At 35.6% G+C, this 21,852-nt stretch overlaps 2 protein-coding genes across 2 annotated transcripts in view; both read right to left on the reverse strand.

The window, feature by feature from the left end:
* Nucleotides 1–1,889: 1,889 nt before the first annotated feature.
* LOC115630491 overlaps nt 1,890–21,852 on the reverse strand; it is a 30,007-nt gene continuing 10,044 nt past the window's right edge. The window contains 5 exon segments of the mRNA XM_030527077.1: nt 1,890–3,328; nt 3,454–3,592; nt 5,160–5,422; nt 11,256–11,391; nt 12,571–12,779. Coding sequence (XP_030382937.1) covers nt 2,979–3,328; nt 3,454–3,592; nt 5,160–5,422; nt 11,256–11,391; nt 12,571–12,779 — 1,097 coding nt within the window. The 3' untranslated portion in view covers nt 1,890–2,978.
* Nucleotides 11,442–12,108, reverse strand: LOC115630492 (39 kDa FK506-binding nuclear protein). Its single transcript, XM_030527078.1, has one exon. The coding sequence runs from the start codon at nt 12,081–12,083 to the stop codon at nt 11,547–11,549; it is 537 nt and encodes a 178-aa protein (XP_030382938.1). The 5' UTR covers nt 12,084–12,108; the 3' UTR covers nt 11,442–11,546.

Consider the following 21,852-nt stretch of genomic DNA (forward strand, 5'->3'; position numbering starts at 1 on the left):
CGAGTTATATAAAAGCCAATGTATGTAAATATAATACGCGTAGGCCGCTGTATATTAAAAAATGTGTTGCCTACTTTTTGGGGATGTGTCTGAGCGTATGCCATTTCTTTAAAGAAAATAAACTTGATGTCAGTTTTATTTAAAGACTTAATAACATTTATTATTACATATATTTCTGTACGCCTTTTTGCACAGCTGCACCTTAAGCCTAACACACATTTTTTTACACCGACACACATTTTTCTCTCTACAATTTGCTAAATTTGAAATATTTTCGCCAAATATTTCGCATATACATACATATAAATACTTGTAGGTATATGTGCTTAGTATAAACAACAACAAATTTTTACAATAAGCTAGTTGCCTTTTTAGGTATGCATTCTACATGGCGAATAAGTACAAACTAAGATTCTACAGTAATTGAAAGCAACATATGTCATTTGCTGCGTATTTACATGAGCTTCTTGTTGCTGAATAAGTATACAAGTCACCATAAAGGTACATTTTTCCAATTATTCGCAATCATCCACAACATTTTTTTCTTTGAATTTCTCTACATTTTATAACTTACAGAAAGTGTACATTTTTTATGGAATTTGTACAGATCTATTTATTTTGCCTTCCTTTACGATAGATCGGGTTTTTATTTATTCAGATGATTTTTTTTCTTTTATAAAGATAATTATTTTTTACAGAATAATTTTATGGAGATGATCCAAAAATAATTTATTAATAAATAATTATGCTTAGCACTCATTGATATAATACTTTCTGTTGATTTCGATTTTTGCATATAAAGCGCATATACCATGCAACATTTGTTTTTACTAGTCATAGCACATCTGCTGATAGGACAGGAGATAAAAGTCTGCAATTCAGTAATTTTATAATCAGAGAAATGTTAAAAATTAAATTGATTGTAGCTTAGAGTAGAACTCAGTTTGTGTTAAATTGTATAATTACCCTTCCAATGCTGTTTATTAGAGTTATATGATCAGGTGCTCGACCACGAAGGGATATATCGTAATGGAAAAAAGATGCTAAAGATAGCTACCATATGAAATGCAGTTGTTTATAAAATTTAAATTGTAGTCGAAATGTTCACACAAAAAATGTCATTGCCATAGTTCTGCTGCAGTTATCCAAACAATAATATGGCAATACCATTTAATTTAGAGGCCACAAGAGCACTTGTGTTGAAAAATCAGCTCTATTTGAATTAAATTTGATAAATGCTATCAGATGCCTTTCTCTGTTCAACATAGAACACATTAGTGGTAATAAATAGGTTCTGGAAACATACTGCTAGGCGTTGTTTGTATGACTACTAGCTGATATATCGAGTAACCAGAACATTTTTTTTTTTTACATGTAACCACAAATGTATATTGTGGAATTTAAGAAGCTGTAAAAAATCACACAAAGCTGTGTATGAAGTTGGAGGAGAAGTACAGACTATGTTAAAATATTAACTGAGTACTTTCATAAATGTAAATTTCTCAAATGTTGAGGTGGTTTTATTCCTAAACTGTTCCGAAAAATGAATTGCATATAGTGAATAAAATGTTTATGCATCAAAGAATTACAATTGAAGAAATAAAAGCATAGCAAAGAGCCCATAAAGATTATGTGCAAGAACCCAAAACCAGACGAACTTCAGTTAATAATTTCGATTGCATTGGAATGCAAATAAACAATCTTCTTTTGCAAAAATTTTAATGTAACATGAGCTGCAATTGAAAAGTTGGTTTTTATTAAAAGGCTACTCAATGAACGGATTTAAATGTGGAATTTGTGTGAAGAAACTAACTATCGTTTTACTTATTTTCTAATTGACAATAAAACATTTTCACTTAATCTATATTCCATACTTATTTTTTGCCATTAATACTTAACTAGTTTGGATATGCTCTCAAATATGCTTACATTCTTAATTAGTACTTTGCTAATTTCTATTGAGTTTTAAAATGTAAGCTTGTGTACCACTGTTGGGCTTACGCATGCATGTATTTTACATAACTTGGCTGGTACAGTTTTGGCTTTACTTCACCCATCTTAACTTACTTATTTTAAGTTTATCATACCATTTTTTTATCATTTAAAGATTAAGTTATACGTTTTTTTGCCGTTATTTAGCCACAACTTTGAGCAACGGCTTAGCCTAATTCTCTTGCAACTTTTCATTTACTTGATCGTTTGCCCAAAGGAACTACAAACATTGCTGCCAATAATACTATGCAACGGAGAATTATGTAATAGGTACTACTCTGGTTCTACGCAATAACTTACACATTTTGTTTCTAGCTGGTTTCCCCTATCTGCTCTGCATATATTTTCTACAAAAAAGAAATGACAATTTGCTTGTCAATTAAAATGAAGTTTCTCCACACCGTCTTTATTTTCTGTTGCTGATTTGTCGTGTATTAGTTAATAATTGCATCCCAAACAGTGAAAAGACAGCGTTGGCAATATTTGAGGAAAGTTGAAGGTAGTAAGTGTGTCTATATTCATAATTGCACATGTATGTATTTACTCTCAAAGCTTTACACATTTACATAACAAAAAAGTTAAAAAAAACATTCATAACAAACATGATCTAGGGACCAAAATAGAGTATTTGTTGCACAGTGGCTAGCTGACTCGGCTTCAAATGCAGTTACAAATACGACTTATATATATATATACAGACAGATGAGTGACACTAAAGTTATGTTTAATTACCCACTCGTTCATGGGTCGTATACGTAATATGATTTTGTATCAAACGAAAAACTTACCAAAATGCACAAAAAGAAGCTAAAAATTTAATATTTACACAAATGCAATAATAACCAACATTTTCTGATTCAATAATATTCTCCACCTCTCTGCATCTGTCCGCCCACTCTCTGTCCTGTGGCTCTACCTGTGGCTCTATCTGTGGCTCATCCACTGTCATTGATTGGGTGTGCCCATCAATACATCTTCGTTAATTGTTATCTGCTCAGCACCGCGTAGCTTAATTTGGACGACAAGCAGTGACGTTGTTGACAGCAGCTGTGCGGGTTTGTGGGCGTGTCTGAATCGAATCGACCGCTGCTTCGAACCTCGCCGTCCCATGAAACGCAACCGGCGCTACATAGAAACGCTATTAACACCGGCAGCGCGTAGAGGGAGATGCGTGCAATTGATTTTGACGCTAATATGGATGACAAATGCGTCCAGCTGAGGGATATTGATGGCCGATCTATGCTCGAGGCGCCTGAAGCTGCAGCAGCGGCAGCGGCGGCGGCAGCAGCTGCTGAGGTGGCCGCAGCGGGACGTCGACTTTTCTTGAGTTGTTTGTCTGTGGCTGCGTGAGAAGATTATGAAATGGTAGCAAAAACAAAAGTTGCGACATGTCAGAGATTTTGTAAAGTTCGCCTGACAATTGTTGCTTTATAGTTAGCCAAATGATTGATGAGCTCTTACCCTCCAGTGATTTGTCCAGCAGGCGTGATTTCGATGCCACTGTCTCACGGGACTCCAGGACGGGAATGCGCTGATGTTTATCGCTCTCGACGCTCTCCTCGTTACTTTGCCAATAAACTGAGGAGATTTTGGCGACACACTGCATGGCGGAAAGCGGAAAATATAGAGAGGGGAGTGAGCTTCAGTTCTGTCAGCAATTGTTCACTAATTTCTATGCTTGCCACATAAACCAGATTTGCAGAACTACAGCTGCAGCTATAGCTGGAATCATGCCATAAACGTGGCTCGTTGCTTGTGACCCTCATCCTATTCACTGACACATGAAATCTGGGCAAGAATACACAAGCACACTCAGACATGGTTGATGGCCACGCACACTGACGTACTCTATGACAGTCACTTACATTACGGTGGCTGTGGTGTCAACTGCTCGCCGTTACGCTGACGGCATACTAAAAGTTTTATACTTTCATTAACTCCTACGCGACGCAAATAACCGAAATGACCCGCATATGCATATACTCGTAGAAGGACCGGACAATGCGGGCGTGGATCGTAAAATGCGCCGAGCCACATGAAATTTTGTGGCTTGTCCAACACACATTTCCACTTGCACACAAACTCTTATTGCACAGTGGCTGCAAGCTCTGAGATGGCTGATAGCTTATCGTGATGGGCAATGCCTGCATGTTATACAATATTCATGATCTTTACCTCACTAGAACAATTTTAATACAAGCAATACACAATTTACATTAATGTAAACTTTCAATTTGGGCTTGCTAATGAATGAAATATAATTTAAAAGCTAAGATAGCTTATGTCTAACATTCCTATTAGCTCATACTATTTGCATCAATTTATCAGTAAAATAAAAGGAACGCCAAATTGAAGGAAAGATATTTCAATTATCCTTAATAGTTCTCTGATAAGATCAAATGTTTTCGAATGATTTTAATTTGTTCTGTTTCCCTGAATTAGAATTACCCCTAAAAGTTCTATTCAATTAAAATATTGATCATCTAATAGAACACTTTATAAGCTTTACTTATTTAAAGGGACCTGCACGTTTATTTCAGATAATATTGGTAGATAAGTTTATCTAAATTGAACACTATGGTTATTCTTGTATGCTATAAATATGAAAGGAAATAGCTGTTATAATAACTTTCTATGGTTGGCTTGCGAAAGCAATAAATTTATTTATTTAGAAAATACGACAAATTAGCATTCGTAGAATTACTTCTACCTTTTCCCGCACAACCAAATTTCAGCAATCCTGCAATTAGGCCTGTTTATATATTTGTGCGCTTTTTAAATCTTTCAATAATATAGTAAATGCCAGGAGTGCTAAACGTTACAGTGCACACTTCTAGTTGTAGTCTTTCTAACCCAAATTAAAGCCTGTGAGAAGGGATGACAGCTTTTGGTGATCAATTTAAATAAGCACAGGTTCCGGATTTCCTTAAAATCTTAATATCGAATCAATTATTGCAGAGCTAGTTTCTATTTCGGCCCCACTGTGCATGATAGTCTGTGTCCACGCGTGTTTCCTCTGATAGTAATCAACATGAGCTGCCATGTAATGTCGGTGAAAATTGAATAAAAACGGCAAGTAAATGTATCAATTTTCATGGCTCGGACGATGCACTGGGCATGGTGGTGGCCATTGCTGCTTAATCAGCTTATGGCAGAGAGTTACTCACCTTCAACTTCATGTCGCCATGCTTGAAATGTCATCCGCGCACACGAAACTCCAGTCCAAGGCGTGCCACCTCCAAACCCTCGCGGCCCACAATCAGTGGCTCATAGGGGCGCAATAGCGACCGATTGGCATGCACCCCGTTAATAAGCCAACTGAGATGGCAGACCGGTTTCGATGCGGCCGAAGTGCAGTTGACTCGCACCATATCGCCGATTTGATAGCGCGGCTGTCCGCCAGTTATTTGCGGCCCATGCTTCGGTGTCACTGCAGAGGTAGAGAGAAACCGTAAAACATGAAATTGAGAAGAATCGTGATTCGTGGAAATATTGCGGGCGGAATATTTATGTTAAGACTATGTGTACACTCAGAAAATTATATTATCCACAAAACACCAAGAAATTCATGAAAACACAATATTTTAATAAATAAATATAAATAATAAATATTCGAGGTTGAACGTTTTGTTACAATATCACATTAATGAAAATTATTGTAATACTAACAGCAAAATTAATACATATAGAAGAGAATAAAATATTTAAACCCCTGAAAAATAAAACAATTACTTCAGACAAGACTGAATAATTGAAATTATCGAAAGTAGAATCACATTTATAAAAAAAATTGTTGTGCATCATTTAATTTAAATAATAAGAAAGTTAAGCATACATTTTGTAAGTTAATCAGTGAATCAGTAATATAACTATTGAGTGAGTAAATTATCTTTAAAAGCCTAGTTTTTGAAAACAAAACTCTACTACTATAATAGAAAAGACATGAAAGGGAAACAAACATGAGAATCTAAAATAAAATCACAAAAAAAATGCCGAAAAATTTAAAATAAAAACTCGATCAAACACAAAAGAGTAATTTTCAATAACCTAAGGCGATAATAGAAGCCATCCATAGATTTGGGCGGTAATTGTTTTCAACGCTTGAGCTTCTAATGCCTTACTTAGCTCACGTTTATAAACATTCATGTTAATTTTCCACTAAAAAGAAACGACTTTTGAGTGTACTGTTCAATACTATTCAGTTTTTTTAAAGCTGGTGCCTGCATTGACTATTTCACACCCATTAAACCCGCCTGGCATTAAATTTGGCCACGGCTCTGGTCAACATGACGTATGGGTGTATGAAACAAGTGTTGCAGCCTTTTAGGGGCGCTTATAAAAATGGCCATACAAGAACAACAGTTTTTGTTGTTTGTTTTTTTTTTTTTGTACTCGTACTTAGTTTCGTGTGCCATTTTTCGACATTGTTGTAATTTTCTTATGCTTGTTGCAGCTCTCTATTGTAGCTGTTGTTGCCTGTTGGCGTAGCATGAAAAGTTGAGCATGGCCAAGCATCATGTCTGACCTGGATGTTTGCCAATTGGGTCAGCCAGCCAACCAGGCAGCAATTTGAGTTTGAGTTTCAAACCAAACAGCAGGGAAAAAATCAAAATAAATCGTTGCACTACCAATATCGACTGCTCCCATACGAGCCAACAATGTGCGCACACACACTCATCACACACGCAAACACACACGTGCCACTTTGGCTACATGTGTGTGTCTGTGTGTGTGTGTGTATTGTGCAGATTTTATACGCCCGCTGAAATGCGTGCAAATGGCGCACGACTGGAGCAGCAAGTGCGCTTCATAGTCGAACATCGACATTAAATTCCATTCAAAATGCAGCGCAATTTCGAGGCAAACAAATCACGCATTTAATGTGATTTCAAAATTAACCGAGCTTTCCTTAACCATTTGCGCTTATTGCGTCTTTTTTCTTTTTAGCGTCGACTCGTTATTCCTATTTTCTCGTTGCTGGCGGTCACGTTGATAATGATTTTAATGATTACGATGGTATTCATATTTTGCACGACATTCCTATTAAAATGGCGTAGTGTTATGAATAAAATAAAATGGGAACGAAAACGAAATTGCTGTTGCCTTTGTTCGTCGCTTGCGCTCTTTTTTCGCGGTTCATCCCCCTTTTTTCATTGTCCAGCGCAACTGAACTGCATAAATTATTATTATTCTCTGTGTTTTATTTGGCGAGACTATTTTTGTGCTTTCCCGACATTGATTGAGCTGTTTATATTTTATTTCATTGCCTGTTGTTGTGTCTGCCTCTCCACAGGCCTTCCACCTCACTCACCACAGCAGAGCAGGGTAGAAAGATTTTGTTTTCTTTTTGGTTGCGCTGTTTTTTGTTTGCTTATCGATTTGTACACAATAATTGTTTGGCATTTTAATGGCACTGTCATTATAGTCGTTTGCCCATTTGATTGTTTGTTTGTTTGATAATGTGAACTTGGACTTTGTACAGAAGGTGTCCCTAAATGCTCGTTTTGTTGGCAAACAAATCATTGACAAATGTAGGCAAGAAGGTTCACTGAACTTACTGTTACACCCTTCTTTTAATAAATTCGTACCGTATATTTAAATAGTTTGTTTATTATTAAATAGCCAAATATTTTCAATACAAAAAAGAAAATTCAATGGTTAGGCAAAAAATAAATCAATTCCTAAAACATTATATTTGCTCAAACTGCCATGCTTTATTTTAAATCCGATTAAAAATCAATTCAACTCAACAACATTTCAAAATATGCTACTTTCAAACTTGAGCGAAATACATTGTTGAGCGCAACCTAATAACTTTTATACTGTAGTCATTATTGGAATGCATTTTTCAATAACTCCCGATATTCTGCTTTCTGGTATACTTAAAATTAATAATTATTTGGTGGGAACTGTTCCAGGTGTTACACCTTCTTTATCCGTAGTTCGAACTAATTAACAAAAATACAAATTGAATTAAATGAAGAACAAATATTTTCTGCATTGCTGGTCAATTCACTTTTTCAAACAAATATGTATATACAAAAGCTATATATATTTAGAATTCCTCTATATTGATGTGTTGAAAAGGAACATTTGCAATTATTTGAATTTTATTTATTTATGTCGAAGCTACACATTTTCAAAAAATTATTTTACTCTCATACCTTTCTATTTTATTTTAATTGTAAATGTACCTCGTTTCTGTCCATCGCCATTACTTGTTTCAGCTATACACGTACATACATACAACGAACTAAGTATTTAGGTCAAACACACAATGCTCTGCCTTTACGCCCACTCATTTGCTTCCAGTATACTACATATACTCTATAATCACAATCAATTATTGGCAACAACAAATAGCCCCCTCATAACCTGGAACTGACGCCGCGTGCACATTAATTTCAATATTTATGTAATTTAAATCAAATAACATTTTTCCTGTAACGAATTTTTTCTGTTTTCCCTTTTTTTCTGAGTACTGCAACAAACACCTGACAAGGTTTGCTGCCGTTGTCGTTATATTTTCATTTTGTCGCTCTGCCAGCAATTCATTAACTTTATTGATCCGCAACAGTAATAGTCATTATGCTTTGGATTTAATCCGCTTAGCTGCAATAGCTGTGCTCTCAACACACATACTCGTACTCGTACTCGTACACACAAACAAGTGAGTTGATTTCGATTTTTATGCGACGACAATGTCGCGTAATGGCAAACATTAAAGTCGAGCGTAATTTAGTAATTTCCAGGCCATAACGGAAGCGTGTAGTTCTGATTGCTGCAATCGAGCTCACAGGGAGGGGATTTCGAAAGGCAAGGAAATATTTAGTTAGCGTAATTATGCGATATGCGCCATTTGATTGGCAGGCGCGTCTAAGTGTTGGGTTGCGGAAATGAAAATGAAATTGCCTGGGAGTAGCGCCTGATTAACACACTGATGATACAGATGAGTGATAATCATTAATGATGAATTTATTGTTGCTTATAATGATGCCTGTTGTTTGGCTTATTATTATTATTTGGGTCAACTTATTGTTCTCATTAATTATATTACGCAATGTTGACTGGTTTTTTGCAGCACTGGAATAACATTTTTCTCTACGAAAATAATAACTGACGCGAATGCCGACGCAACGCAAACGCGGCCGCGAAAGCTGTTGCCAGAGCCGTTGCGGCTGTTATTAAACACGTTTATTCTAAGTTTTCCCCAAAGCACTTTTTCATATTGCGTTTTGCCATATTTTCGCCATGTTTTGTTGGATTGCGGAAAAATTTCAAATTAAGTTGCAGCGAGGCAAGCAGAATCAGCCAGTGGAGTCAGGGCTGGCCAAAAACAGGAACTGGAACAGGGGGTCGGACATAAGTGCGACCAGTAAGTGAGCAACAGAATTGCATCACGTACATGGGCAATTTGCCAGCAGAATAATACACAGCACACACACACACACATACACATAAATATGTATTTATATATATGAACACACACACAGCTGCGCAGACAACCCCAGTACGTGTGTGAATTGTTTTCGTCGTTGTGTTAGGATGTGCAGGTTGTTGAACGCTCATGAAAGCAGTTGCCTGTCTGCGTAGCCTTGCACGCCTTTTTCGTTTATTTTTTGGCACAGGTTTTATGCTTGGGAATTTGAAAATCGCAGCTAGAAACAATGCCAGTAGCAACAACAATAGGAGCTCTTGTATAGCAGAAGCGAGGCACAAACTAAATAAATGTGAAAAATACATATCTACATACTAGTATAAGTATGTGCATTCAAACTATATACTAAACTTGTACTCGTATCGGTGGTCATTTTTTAAATACAAAGCTACTCACAATGCACATTTTAAAAATAGTAGTTGCTGTATTTAGTAATAATTTTTTATTGAAATTAAATGGACTGGTGAAATTATCTTGATAACTATTTTAATATTCTTAGAACGTATACGTAGAATGAATTTATTGATATTTTATCGAAAGCATTCAGTTCTTCACCGTCTTAACTGCATTTATACATACAAATTTAAAAAACTTTTAAGGTAAATTAATTCATTTTTTATTAAATGTTTAATCTGGTTCTATTGAACTTCTTCTTCAAAATGAAAATGAATTTATTGGATTCCGTTTACGGCTGAAACTTTTCCAATCTATAGTGAACTATTTATAAAACAGCAAACATTGAATATGACCTTCATCCATTTTGAAATTTGTAAGAGTCTAAATCAATTAGATAGTCAGCGGAATCAAAAGTAATTTAAGAACTAAAAGTATAAATTCTCAAACACATTAATTTGTTGGAGCACTCTACCACCAATCGATATAAGCGATATGTCCATTAGTATGTATTACAATATATTTTCAGTATTTCGATTCAGATTTAAAATAAATGGACCACAAAGGTACAATAAAGTGATCTGATTCTGTAGGCGGCTAACGATTCCCCGTTTGATTTTGCCTCCGCCAACATATAAATCATTCAAGTTAGTGAATTTCAATGTTGTGGTTTATAAAAAATAGTTTGTCGGGGTATGTAGATTTGTTTTTGTTTCATTTGCTTTGGAAGAATTATTTACAATGAAAATAGACATGAATTAAAATGCTTTTTATCTGGCCAGACAAGCCTACGCATGGCTAAAAAATAATCGGTCACTGCGTCAGAGTCAATATATATCTTGTAAATTATGTATCTTTAGGTGATATTCGGAACTTTTTAGTCATTTTGTGTTTTCGAAAAATCGTTGGCCCTAAGAAGGACTGGATATATATTTTCCAAGCTCCAATGGAATAGAATTTAAATGAAAAGGGGAACACATTTTAGTTGTTTGGCACCCAATATACAGAACTCGCAACAGACTAGTGTTTTAAAATATTATTGCATTTCTATGGAATGCTCGCATAAGTAATATTACCCACTGGGTAAGTAAATATTAATTTATATTTACAGTAATTTATTAAAAACCGTTAAAGGTTTGTGTTAGGTGTTTTTCGCTTATTTGCTTATGACTTGCCATATTGGATCAAATTAAATAAGAACAAATAAATGATCCTATTCAGCTGAGTGGTACTGTGCAAGTACGTATGGAACTACTTGTGTATGTATGTATGTATGTGTTTATGTAGAGTATTTATTTTATGCCGCGTACACACAGTCAAAAGAAACAGATTACTTTTCGTCGTTGCCGCTGCCGCAATTAATCTTCTTTGTGTCGAGACAGCGACTTTTTTGTTATTTTTCTTGTCACCGTCGCCTTTTCTGCACACTTACCCACAACAATCATGTCCTCGTGACCGGAAACTGTCTGAAATGAAGGCGCTTCGCCGGACACTTCGCAGCGATAACGACCCGTCGACTGCAGACTCACCGAGCGCAGCACAACAACAATGTCTGTGGAGTTTTGTAGCTGGAAGAAAAAATAACACGAATATCGAAAACAATGAAAAAAAGGTCATATAATGGTTCAAGGAAATTATTTAATAAATTTATGAGCAACAACAAATTTGGCGAATAATCATGCAAAAAAAATCATCATCATTTGAGATGCGCCACCTGCGCCCATTAAACCATCAGATCGTTAAGCGAGTACGCCTCGGGCTGTTCGGGCAATTTCAATTTACTCTTGACCTGCTGCTCATCAGCATTGACGCCCTGCTCGTCTGCCTCGTCCTCGTTCTCACCAACAACCTCGTTGTCGTTGTCCACTTCGTCTTCGTCCTCCTCATATTCGTAGTCATCCTCATATGCTTCCTCAACCTCCAAATCATCTACGTCTAAGTCATCTTCCTCGTCTCTGCTTTGGTCGAATTCAACAAACACCTCAGCCATTTTTGTAAGTTCCTTATCGGTCACTGGGAGCACTTTGTCCAATGCCTCCGGCGATGTATCCATATCCTTCATGGCCTCCAGCAACTTCCTGTCCAGAGTGGAAATTTTGCCCTCCATGCTGACACCTCCCTGCCGCAGGCCCTCCTCAATAGGATGGCTAAATGGCTGACGAATTGCATTGGCCATCATCTTAACTGCATCATCCTGATTGAGCGGTGGCACAGACTCCTCCAACGTTTGCAGCAATTTCGATTGGCTTTTCGAGTACATTATTTCTGTATGCCAAAAATGTAATCAAAACCAAGCACAGACATTCTGTCAACTGTTTCATGGCCCGCTAGATCGATATAAATCACACTCTCAAAGCCACTACAGCCTACACAAAAATATTTTGAATATTTTAGAAATTTTACTTATTCCATTAAATGTTTTAAAACTAATTTAAATAAAAGCAGCAACTACAGCAGTTATATATAGAGGCAAGAATAAACGAAACAGAGGATCAATTTTCTTTCTTAAGATGGCGATTATAGCTTGTAATTGTACTTTGTCGACAAAATAAATACACTTAAAACAATATTCTTAGGGGTATCCGAAATTCTCTATTTGTTTTTGAATACAACTTTATAGTCGCTCTGGTGAAAGATGCACCCTTCTTATCTGAGCTTAGCTCACATTGATTGATATGCCACAAGAGCGTATCAAAGAAATTTATTAAAGTACAGGATATGAAGAGGAAATGCACTGCTTTACTTACCTCGACGTCGACGCCGGGCAGCGGAAATACCTGCCCCGGTGGCATATCGCGCGGCACATAGCGATAGAATTCGAAGCCATCCTTGTACCATTTCACTGAATACAGAGATTCGCCGTCCAAATCGAATTTACAGCCTAATACAGCATCCTCGTGTCGCATAATGTGCTTAGGTATGCGTATCTCGGTCATTGTGAGACCTTGTGTTGGCACTGAAATAACCCAGAGAAAAATTTAAAGTTGCAGCTACTAAAAGACACTTTAAAAACTAGAACTATGCTAAAAATTGAACAATGTCTGGTGCATTTGCAGGGCGCAGCCACAAGTTTTCAATGCCGACACACACATCTTGGCCATAAATAACTTGCAGCGAGTGCAGGCAAGAGTCAAGGAAATGGAAAGAAACTCGCTGGCAAGCCTCAAACAATGCGCTTTTGTTTTCAGTCCCGCGCACAAAAGCGAAAGTATAGTATAGTATGGTATAAAAGGCAGCCAGGCGGCCAACTATTCAGGTTCCGCATGGCTTCATGTGCATCAGAAGACAACGTAAATCCCACCACGCAGAAAACAAAAGCTTTTTCTCATACTCCAGTTTTATCAAAGTGCATATATGGACGTACGCTATCAGCATAAAATAAAATAATTTAAGACAACTAGTTATGTGCAGCTGATTAATGAGTCAGCGAATCATATCAAAAATATGTATTTCATTTTTCTCACGATTAGAGTTAATAACTATTTAGCTACAATACCACCTACGTTTTATTTTATTATTAAATATACTTTCTTATATAAATTATAAACAATTTATTTCTCTAACATGCTTAAAGCCAATTAAATATTTATCTATAATTCTCAGATAGATAATTTTAAAGTCAATTCCTAATAATGATGCTGGGGGACAAAATTACGTGATCTAAAAACGATAGTGAAATAAATAAAATATGCGCAATAAAGTTTAATAAAGAAATTAGTTAAATTATACTCAAGCTTATTTAATTCGCTATAAATGCCAAAGAAAATTTCCCCAAATTGCCACTGCCCTACTTCTATTCCCCTAATTCTACGTTCATTGTTGAACTAAATCTGGCGATCGCAGAATATTTTATATTTTACGATATTATGGCACCTTAAAGGTGTTGTATTTTTCCGGTTTTGTTTCAATTGAAACCAAGGACCGCAAATATTGATTATTTTGTTTTTTTAAAAGAAAAAATCATTCGCTCATAGTAACTTTGGGAAAGCGAGGAATTTACTGATATCCTTTTTAAAGGATTATCTATGAAATTTCACCATGATTTATAAATTTTATTTTTTATTCATTCGCTCACAATTTAATGATTAATTTTGAGTTTTACTTTAAAAATTAACCAATAATCATTATTGATGAGCAAAAAAATAAAACTTATAAAATAATGATTATTCTTTGAGTTTTATTTTTTTGATCAAAAATAAAACTCAAGCTGAAATTTTGTCTGTTTCATAAGGATTAAGGACAAAATATATATGTATACTTAATCAGTGAGCCAACATTTTAATTAATTTTTAATTAACTAAATAATTAATTAATCAATTAATTATTTTTAAAATCACAAATATGTATGTAACAGGCAGAAGGCGGACCCCACAAAGTATATATATTCTTGATCAGCATGAAAAGACGAGTCGATATAGCCATGTTTGCCTGTCCGTTCGTCATTCTGTCCATTCGTCTGTATAAACGGAATTATCTCACAAAAGCTAGAATAATGATTATTCTTTGAGTTTTATTTTTGATCAAAACAATTTTGTCTTTTTCATAAGGATTGTTCGGCTTTAAGCCGGTAACTTGCCGGTATGGCAAGAGCAAATGATTCACAATCTTTATGTAAAAGAAAGACGGTGTCGTTCTATGCGCGATTTATTGGGCTAAGAAAAATAACACTCGCACAGCTCGACTTCAATATTACAAGTGTGGCTTTAATTGTAGGGAAGCTACTAACAGTACAACGGCCCCCGCCGTAAGCTCAACATACTTGTAAGAGCGGCAATTGCAATTATGCTGCTCGCAGGCAGCTGCAGTGTATGACAATTTTCTCTTAACTACTAATGCGTTGCTTTCAATTATAATTCTCTTAAATAATCTTAAAACTAAGTGAAATGCCTTTACAAGGATTAAGGACAAAATTTATATATATCCTGCTCGAGGCAAAGATTTTTAATTAATTAATAAATTCTTAAATTCACAAAAAAAAAAATTAATTTATTTAAAATTTTATTTTTATTTCATTAAATATTAACTTTAACTATTAATTGTTTAATTTTACAAAAAGTAGTTTTTGCAATCTTAAATCCGATTTAAGGGCAGAAAATGCCGTTTCGACACTCACTTGCATTGCAGGGACAGAGTGCACAACTTAGCCAGATTGTATAAATTCAGAAACTTGAAGTTTTTTTCTTCCCAGTACTGCATTATATTTATGCTTATGTCAGCTGGTTTGGGGTTATATTTATCTATTTTCAGATAAGCTGTTTGTAGTTTCTTGTCAAATACATCATCTTCTTCTTCGTCACCTGAAACTACCTCAATTGAATTGAAGAACTCATTAAAAAGAGAGAAAAAGTTCAATGATTACAGTCCCTGATTGAAACTCATTTTATTTTAATTTTATGTTGAATCACAAGAACAAGGTACTCCAAAAAATCAATTGCTTTAACAGCAGTTTTAATTTATTCTGCTTGAAATAATATATATTACTTTACAATTTCCACACAACAATGGCAAATTTTATATTGAAAATGTAATGTAATCTTATTTGTAGTTGCGAAGCTGGAAACATCAAAGTTGAAGCCTGTGTTAACAATACATGATAATTATAGCCATGAAGACTTTTCTGAAAGCAAATAACAAATGTTCCCATACACACACACATTAATAACACGTGCCCTATCTCGTTTGCCAGTAAAAATGTCTCGAAACTGTGCCACTTAAGGGTTCTCACATTCTCGCAGGCACATATTCGAGGTGTTGTCTTACGGCATATGTGCGAGTATTTCCTCGAAATTGTTCACATTTTGAAGTGCGTCGATGTGACAGTCACTAAAATTTAAAGGCATTTCCAAATTTAAAAAAGAATGTTTCTTAAAAAAAGAAGTTATCAAAGTAATTCCTATATGTAATAAAATAAAATTTTAGGAGACACAAAAATTATTTTAAATAAATACAGTGTAATATTGTCTTACATACATAACCACAACTTTTTGTTAGGCCAAAGAAATTTGTTATAACAATGATAGAAAAAAAAAACATAATGAAATTCCTTGAAAAGAATAAAGACAAAACAATATGAAAAGGTGTATTTAATAAAATACTTCAAAAAGCTAACTACATATGTATTTAAGCCCTTTCACCTCTTCCATACAAGAAGTACTTGTATTTAGCTTGCTCTGCCAACAAAACCAGATTTTTATACCCTGTACCCAAAGGGTACAAGGGTATATTAGTTTAGTGCGAGTGCACATGGAACACACAGAAGGAGGCTTGGTAGACCCCACAAAGTATATATATTCTTGATCAGCATGACAAGCCGAGTCGATATAGCCATGTCCGTCTGTCCGTCCGTCTGTCCGTCTGTCTGTCCGTCTGTCTGTCTGTATGAACGCAAGGATCTCCGAAAGTATAAGAGCTAGAATAACCAAACTTGGTATACAGATTTTCCTGAGACCGAGAAAGGACGAGTTTGTTCATTTTTTCTGATCCACCCCCCCACTCCCCCCCTATTAACGATTTTCTATAACTCCCGTAATTCTTGGAATTTTGAACTAAAATTTGGCAGTCACATTAGGTTAGTAATTATATAACCGTATACCAAGTCTCATTATGATAGAATGATCGGAAAGAAAGTTATAGCCATATAACCAGGCTCAATGCACACATACATACATATGTACAAGTACACAAACACGCATAGACACGATTCTGATGTAATTGTAAATGTATGTATGCATGCATGGAATATTTTATATTTAATTAGTTAATATTTAGTTAATTAATTAAATTAATTTAGTTAATTAATTAAATTAAATTAATTAATTAATTTAATTACTTTTTTGTGGGGTGGTACAGGGTATTTAAGAGTTGAGCCTGCTCGACTTTAGCATTCCTTTCTTGTTTCTATTTGCCACCTTTAAAAGTTGGTTTCTTTTCAACGCTTATATAAGCCACATTTTTTGAGAACTCAGCTGAATAGATAAGAAAATGTTTACCAATTAACTTTATTTACAATGTAAAAGAAACTTTGATGTTGATATATTGATGTTTGGGGATATGTGTGTGTACCATGCACCGTTTTTGCAAACACAGCCTCAAATAACTATGTGAACATATTATTGTGCGTTGAAATTTGTTTAAAGCAAAAGGGGAGCATTTAATTTTTCCATACAAAGCGGCGACTTTAAAGGCTTAAACTTTTTGTGCTTGTGCTATTCCTTCGGCGGCTACAACAGGCCACCGCAAACAAAAAGTGCCACCTACAATGCACAAAGGCAAACAGCCGCCATTGCAGCGGCCGGCGACAACGACGCCGCAGCTATGGCAGCCAGTTCTTGCCACAAGCAAAGCGCAAGTGGCGCCGCCAAAGACCGACACGATCCTTTGAGTGCATTTCCGCTTGGCACACAGCACCATTTGTTTTCTATGCGTATGTGTGTTGTTGTGGGTTTGTTTGTGTGTTCTGGGCCGACACTTTGTGCAAAATATTTATAGCATAAGTATGATTTAGCTTTATGCTCTGTGCCCTCAACTATGTATTTTGCGTAGAGAAAAGCAAGCAAATTGCGTTTAAAAAGCAGCGCACAAAAGTATGCATGTATGTATGTATCACTACCCACCAGGGCTGCCAATTTCGCTTCTTGCCCGTCAAATCTGGCTGTTTTGTAAGGCCTGTTGCGGGAAAAAATGGAGAATTGCGGGAAGCGGGAATTCTGCATTTTTTAGAAATGTGTTTGACTTTTTCCCCGATTTTTTTAATTTAGTCACCATTCACATATAAACTATAAAAAATTGGCGGTTCATCAATATTTTTATCGATATTTGCAAATACCCCTACTAGTTTAGGGCAAATTATCATCTCCTTTGCATAACATAGTGTTAAATGTAAATTGTAAAATAATAAAAGAATACACCTAATTCTGTTTTTACACGGTGTGAAAATTAAAAATTGTATATATTGTTACACGACTTTATTCCATTTGGCACATTAAAATTACAAATTGAATAAATAAAAACACACACAGCTGACGAACAGCTAAAAACCATTCTTATGTGGGTCGTTTTGCACATTATACACATTATGTGTTTTAATAAAATAAACATCTATTTTACTGATTTTAATAGGTTTTAGCATTTTTGCATATGATCAATGTCTTTTTTTACACGGTTTTGTTCTGGAACGTGTAAAAACAGAATTATGTACTATCAAACTGCCGAGATGCTTGGCTAAATAACGAAGAATTCAAGGCTTTGATTCGAAAAAATGACTCGGATGGGCATAGGGCTTACTGCAGCTATTGCAAGATCACTATTACAGCCAAGCTTAGTGATTTGCGCGCTCATGCAACAACAAAGAAGCACACAAGTGCAATGAACTGTTTTATTCAACAACAAAAATTGACTTTGTCATTTTGCCTAACAAAACTATGCTGCTTTGGCTGCCAATTGCCTAATAATTATTTACGCAGGATTAGGACGACCATGCCGTACAAATGCGTACCTCTCAGAACTGAATGATTTAATGTAAATATTACCTTACAACAAATAAATTGGTAAGCCATACAAGTAACCGCCTTTTTTTAGGTTTTTTCTATAAATTTTCAGCTTTTGTAGCCCTTTCTTCCAGTTAGAAACAGCTTGAATTAAAAAAGTGGCAGCACTGCTACTCACCCAATCTCTCGCTCTCCCTCTCTCTCTCTCTCTCTCTCTCTCTCTCTCTCTTTCGAGTGCCTGGTCTCACGCTGGAAGCAGCAGCAACATCAGTAAGAAATTTAAATCTAGCAAGCTCGTATATTTTACAGTTGATTTAATTTCTGTTCACACAAAAGCAACAAAAGTTTCAAAACACTGCCAACCTTTATGCCAAAAATATCTTTCAACAAATATCAAGTGCCACGTTTTATCTCCAAAATGGTGACAGCAAATTATCAGCACCGTTGCGTACAAGTTTAACTTGTTGTCTGCTAATTATGAAGCTAAAAAACTGGAGCATTTCAAATGAAAACTTTTGTTCAAGCTGTGCTTAATTGTAAAGCGACCTAGACAGCAGTCGAAGGATAGAGGAAGTAAAACCGAGACACGAGACGCCACCCACATGCCATTCACTAATTCGCATTCGAGTTTGGTGCAAGGAATAGAATTCATCGTTGCCTGACTGCCTGTTTGACTGCTGAAAAGTTTTCCATTTGATGTCGTGTAAATGCCATAGTCATTTGTGAAAATACCTCTAAAAAGTTTCGTGCTAAATTGTTGTTGATTTTTAAATGATTTCATTTGCCGCTTGTGGGCAAATGTCAAGCGCACTAAAGTTGCCAAACTAATTCCCTGGCTGCTTGTTTACTTGGACAAGCTCAGATGCCAAAAGCAGCATAATAGTTTTTCAAATTAAATTTACTAATTTTCATCCTCACGATGAATGGAAGTTAATATTATTTTCTTAAACTCTTTCACAACAACAAAGTTTACAACAAGCCAAGCATAAATAATTGCTGAGTATATATACAAATATCAAACCTTCAGTATGTAAAACTTTTTAATTAATTAAGCACAAAAAGCTTTCAGATTTTGTTGTTGATATTGGGTAGCATTATTGCGTTGAAAAGAAAAGTGTATGCCAATTTACGTTAATCAGATCCCAACTCTTAATGTTAAACGATTGATGACTTATGTTAGTTAATTTATTGAAAATGTATTTGCAACAAATCAACAGGGATATATAAAATAAGTACATACATATACAACTATATTTGAATATTGATGGAAATACGTTTTGCTAAACGCTTAGAAATTGTCTTTAAAATAAAAAAATTTGAAATGTTTTGCTTTGATTTTAAGAGCTATTCATTCAAAGCGCTCTTCGATTTTTAAAATACTTTACAACCAAAGGTCTAAGCACCATTTTCAAAACGTAACTTAAACCTTTTATATTGAGTAAATTTTGCTAGTTTGCGGTTAAACATCGGAGGCCAGTAACGTACTAATTTCATCAATTGAAAGTAACACACAAAAGGCGCTCAGTTGCCAAATGCAAACAATGAATGGAGTCAAGAAAAATAAGTATCTGTAGAGCTCTACAAGTATTATTGGGTGGCTTAACCACATTTTGACAGGCTGCAAAACAATGTAATCCAGCGTTTGTGATATGAGTAGCTCAGCTGGCTAACTGCCTAACTACAAATTACTAAACATGCCAGGCAAAATGCAATTCATTTTATTAAAGTCCATTGAGAAGTTGTTGGAAATGGCAACCAAAGAGGACCCTGCATATAGTAAGATGAATCTGAAAACTTGTCCGATGCAGCCTCACAGTTATGTTGGCAATTGATAGGCAGTTGTTGCTAAAATCAGCTTCACTTGAAGCTTTTGAGCTTTAACAAACCCCAGGCAGCTGGCCACAACAACAATTGCATACATTTCAATGCAAATTTAACAGATGGCAGCACTATCTGAGAGCTGAAGCGAAGTGCTGTATACTGCAGTAAAGTGAGGTGAAGCACAGACAGAAAAAATTATGATGTGGCCCAGTTGATGTGACGGCAGGCGATACAAAAGAGAGGGAACAACAAGGACGAGGATGCAACTTCGACATCGGCGTCGGATGCGGATGCTAACCCTTAAGCAAATAAAGATGTTTTTGCATGTTTCGCAACGCCGGCAGCATCAATACGCAGCATTCAAATCAAGCCAGACGCCCCATAGTGGCCACACTCCGTCACACCCCATCCCATCCCCTATTAAACCGTTTGCCTAGAACGTGCTTAATCTGCAATCAGAAGCGGAAGTTTGTCTCAGTCTACTGCGACATCGAATGAGAAAGCCAACGACAACTTTATGCCATTGTCTCTCTGCCGCCTTCCTCGGCTGTCTGCCAGCCTTACTGCCTGTTTCTGTGTATGCCTAGATATATATACATACTCGTATGTATGTATGTGTATATGTGCGTGTAAATATGCGTGCAACGTTCGGTTTCTTTTGAGAGTTTCGCCTTGGCAAATGGGGCACGTTCCTTTAGTCTTCTCTGCATTGCAGACACTCAGCACTTTCATTTGCATATTTCGTGCAAAGTTTTTTTTTCTTTTTTTTGTTCCTTCCAGACTAAAACTTAAGCATCAATTTTTGTTCCGAAAATCAGTAGCAACATCAGAATCATCAGTGTCTTGTTTCAATGCTCGCGCATTTAGTGCTTCACTCAAGTAATGTCTAAACTTTTTTGGTTTGACATCCACAGCAGCAACTGTGTCAATATTTGTGCTTCGCTCTTGTCTGTTTATTTAAAGTTCGCTGCAACCAGTCGCGATATTTTCTGTTTTTAGCAACAATGCAATAGATATTTGCACAATTGAAATCGATGATCAGACAAAGACAATAGCATGAAATTACTTTCTGATTATAGTGCACAATGGACAGGCTGGCAGGGCACATATTTATTTATAAGAGTAAATACAATACGTGAAGACACACTTGTTTAACAAAGCCAATTCCGTTTATATAAATGTTTACAAGCATGTATAGATGATAATAGGAATGAAAATGTTCTACATAAATGAAAAAGAGGCTCAATTCTTTCTGAAAAGAATTGGAATTACATTTTTATCTTAAATTATTGTATTTGGAGGATGCAACCATCTCTTAAAATCAAAATGATAACAAATAGAACTATGATGGGACGCTTATCATATTTAATCATAAGACAAAAGAAGAAAGGCAGCCAAGGCAATAGTGAATTTATAGCTAAATAGATCATCCGCCCCGTATTGAAGATTTTTCAGAATATTTAGGACAAAAGAATGTAAAGAATGGATTTTATAAAATAAATGTAAAGAAATATTCAGTTTAGCTTACTTCTCTTGTCTAAGCAGTGTCAATGTGTATTCTTGTTTTCTTTTTTTTCACATAGCTGATTTGTACATAAAGACTAATCTATTAAAAAATTTCCACTTAAAAAGGAACAACCCGATGCTTTTGCTTTTGATTCTAAAGGTAAATTTTATAGCACTTGCTCCACTGGAAACAGAAATGTATGTAGTCATTTAAAA

Source organism: Scaptodrosophila lebanonensis, unplaced genomic scaffold (genome assembly GCF_003285725.1).
Source record: "Scaptodrosophila lebanonensis strain 11010-0011.00,11010-0021.00 unplaced genomic scaffold, SlebRS2 tig00001410-arrow-pilon, whole genome shotgun sequence".
NCBI lineage: Eukaryota > Metazoa > Arthropoda > Insecta > Diptera > Drosophilidae > Scaptodrosophila > Scaptodrosophila lebanonensis.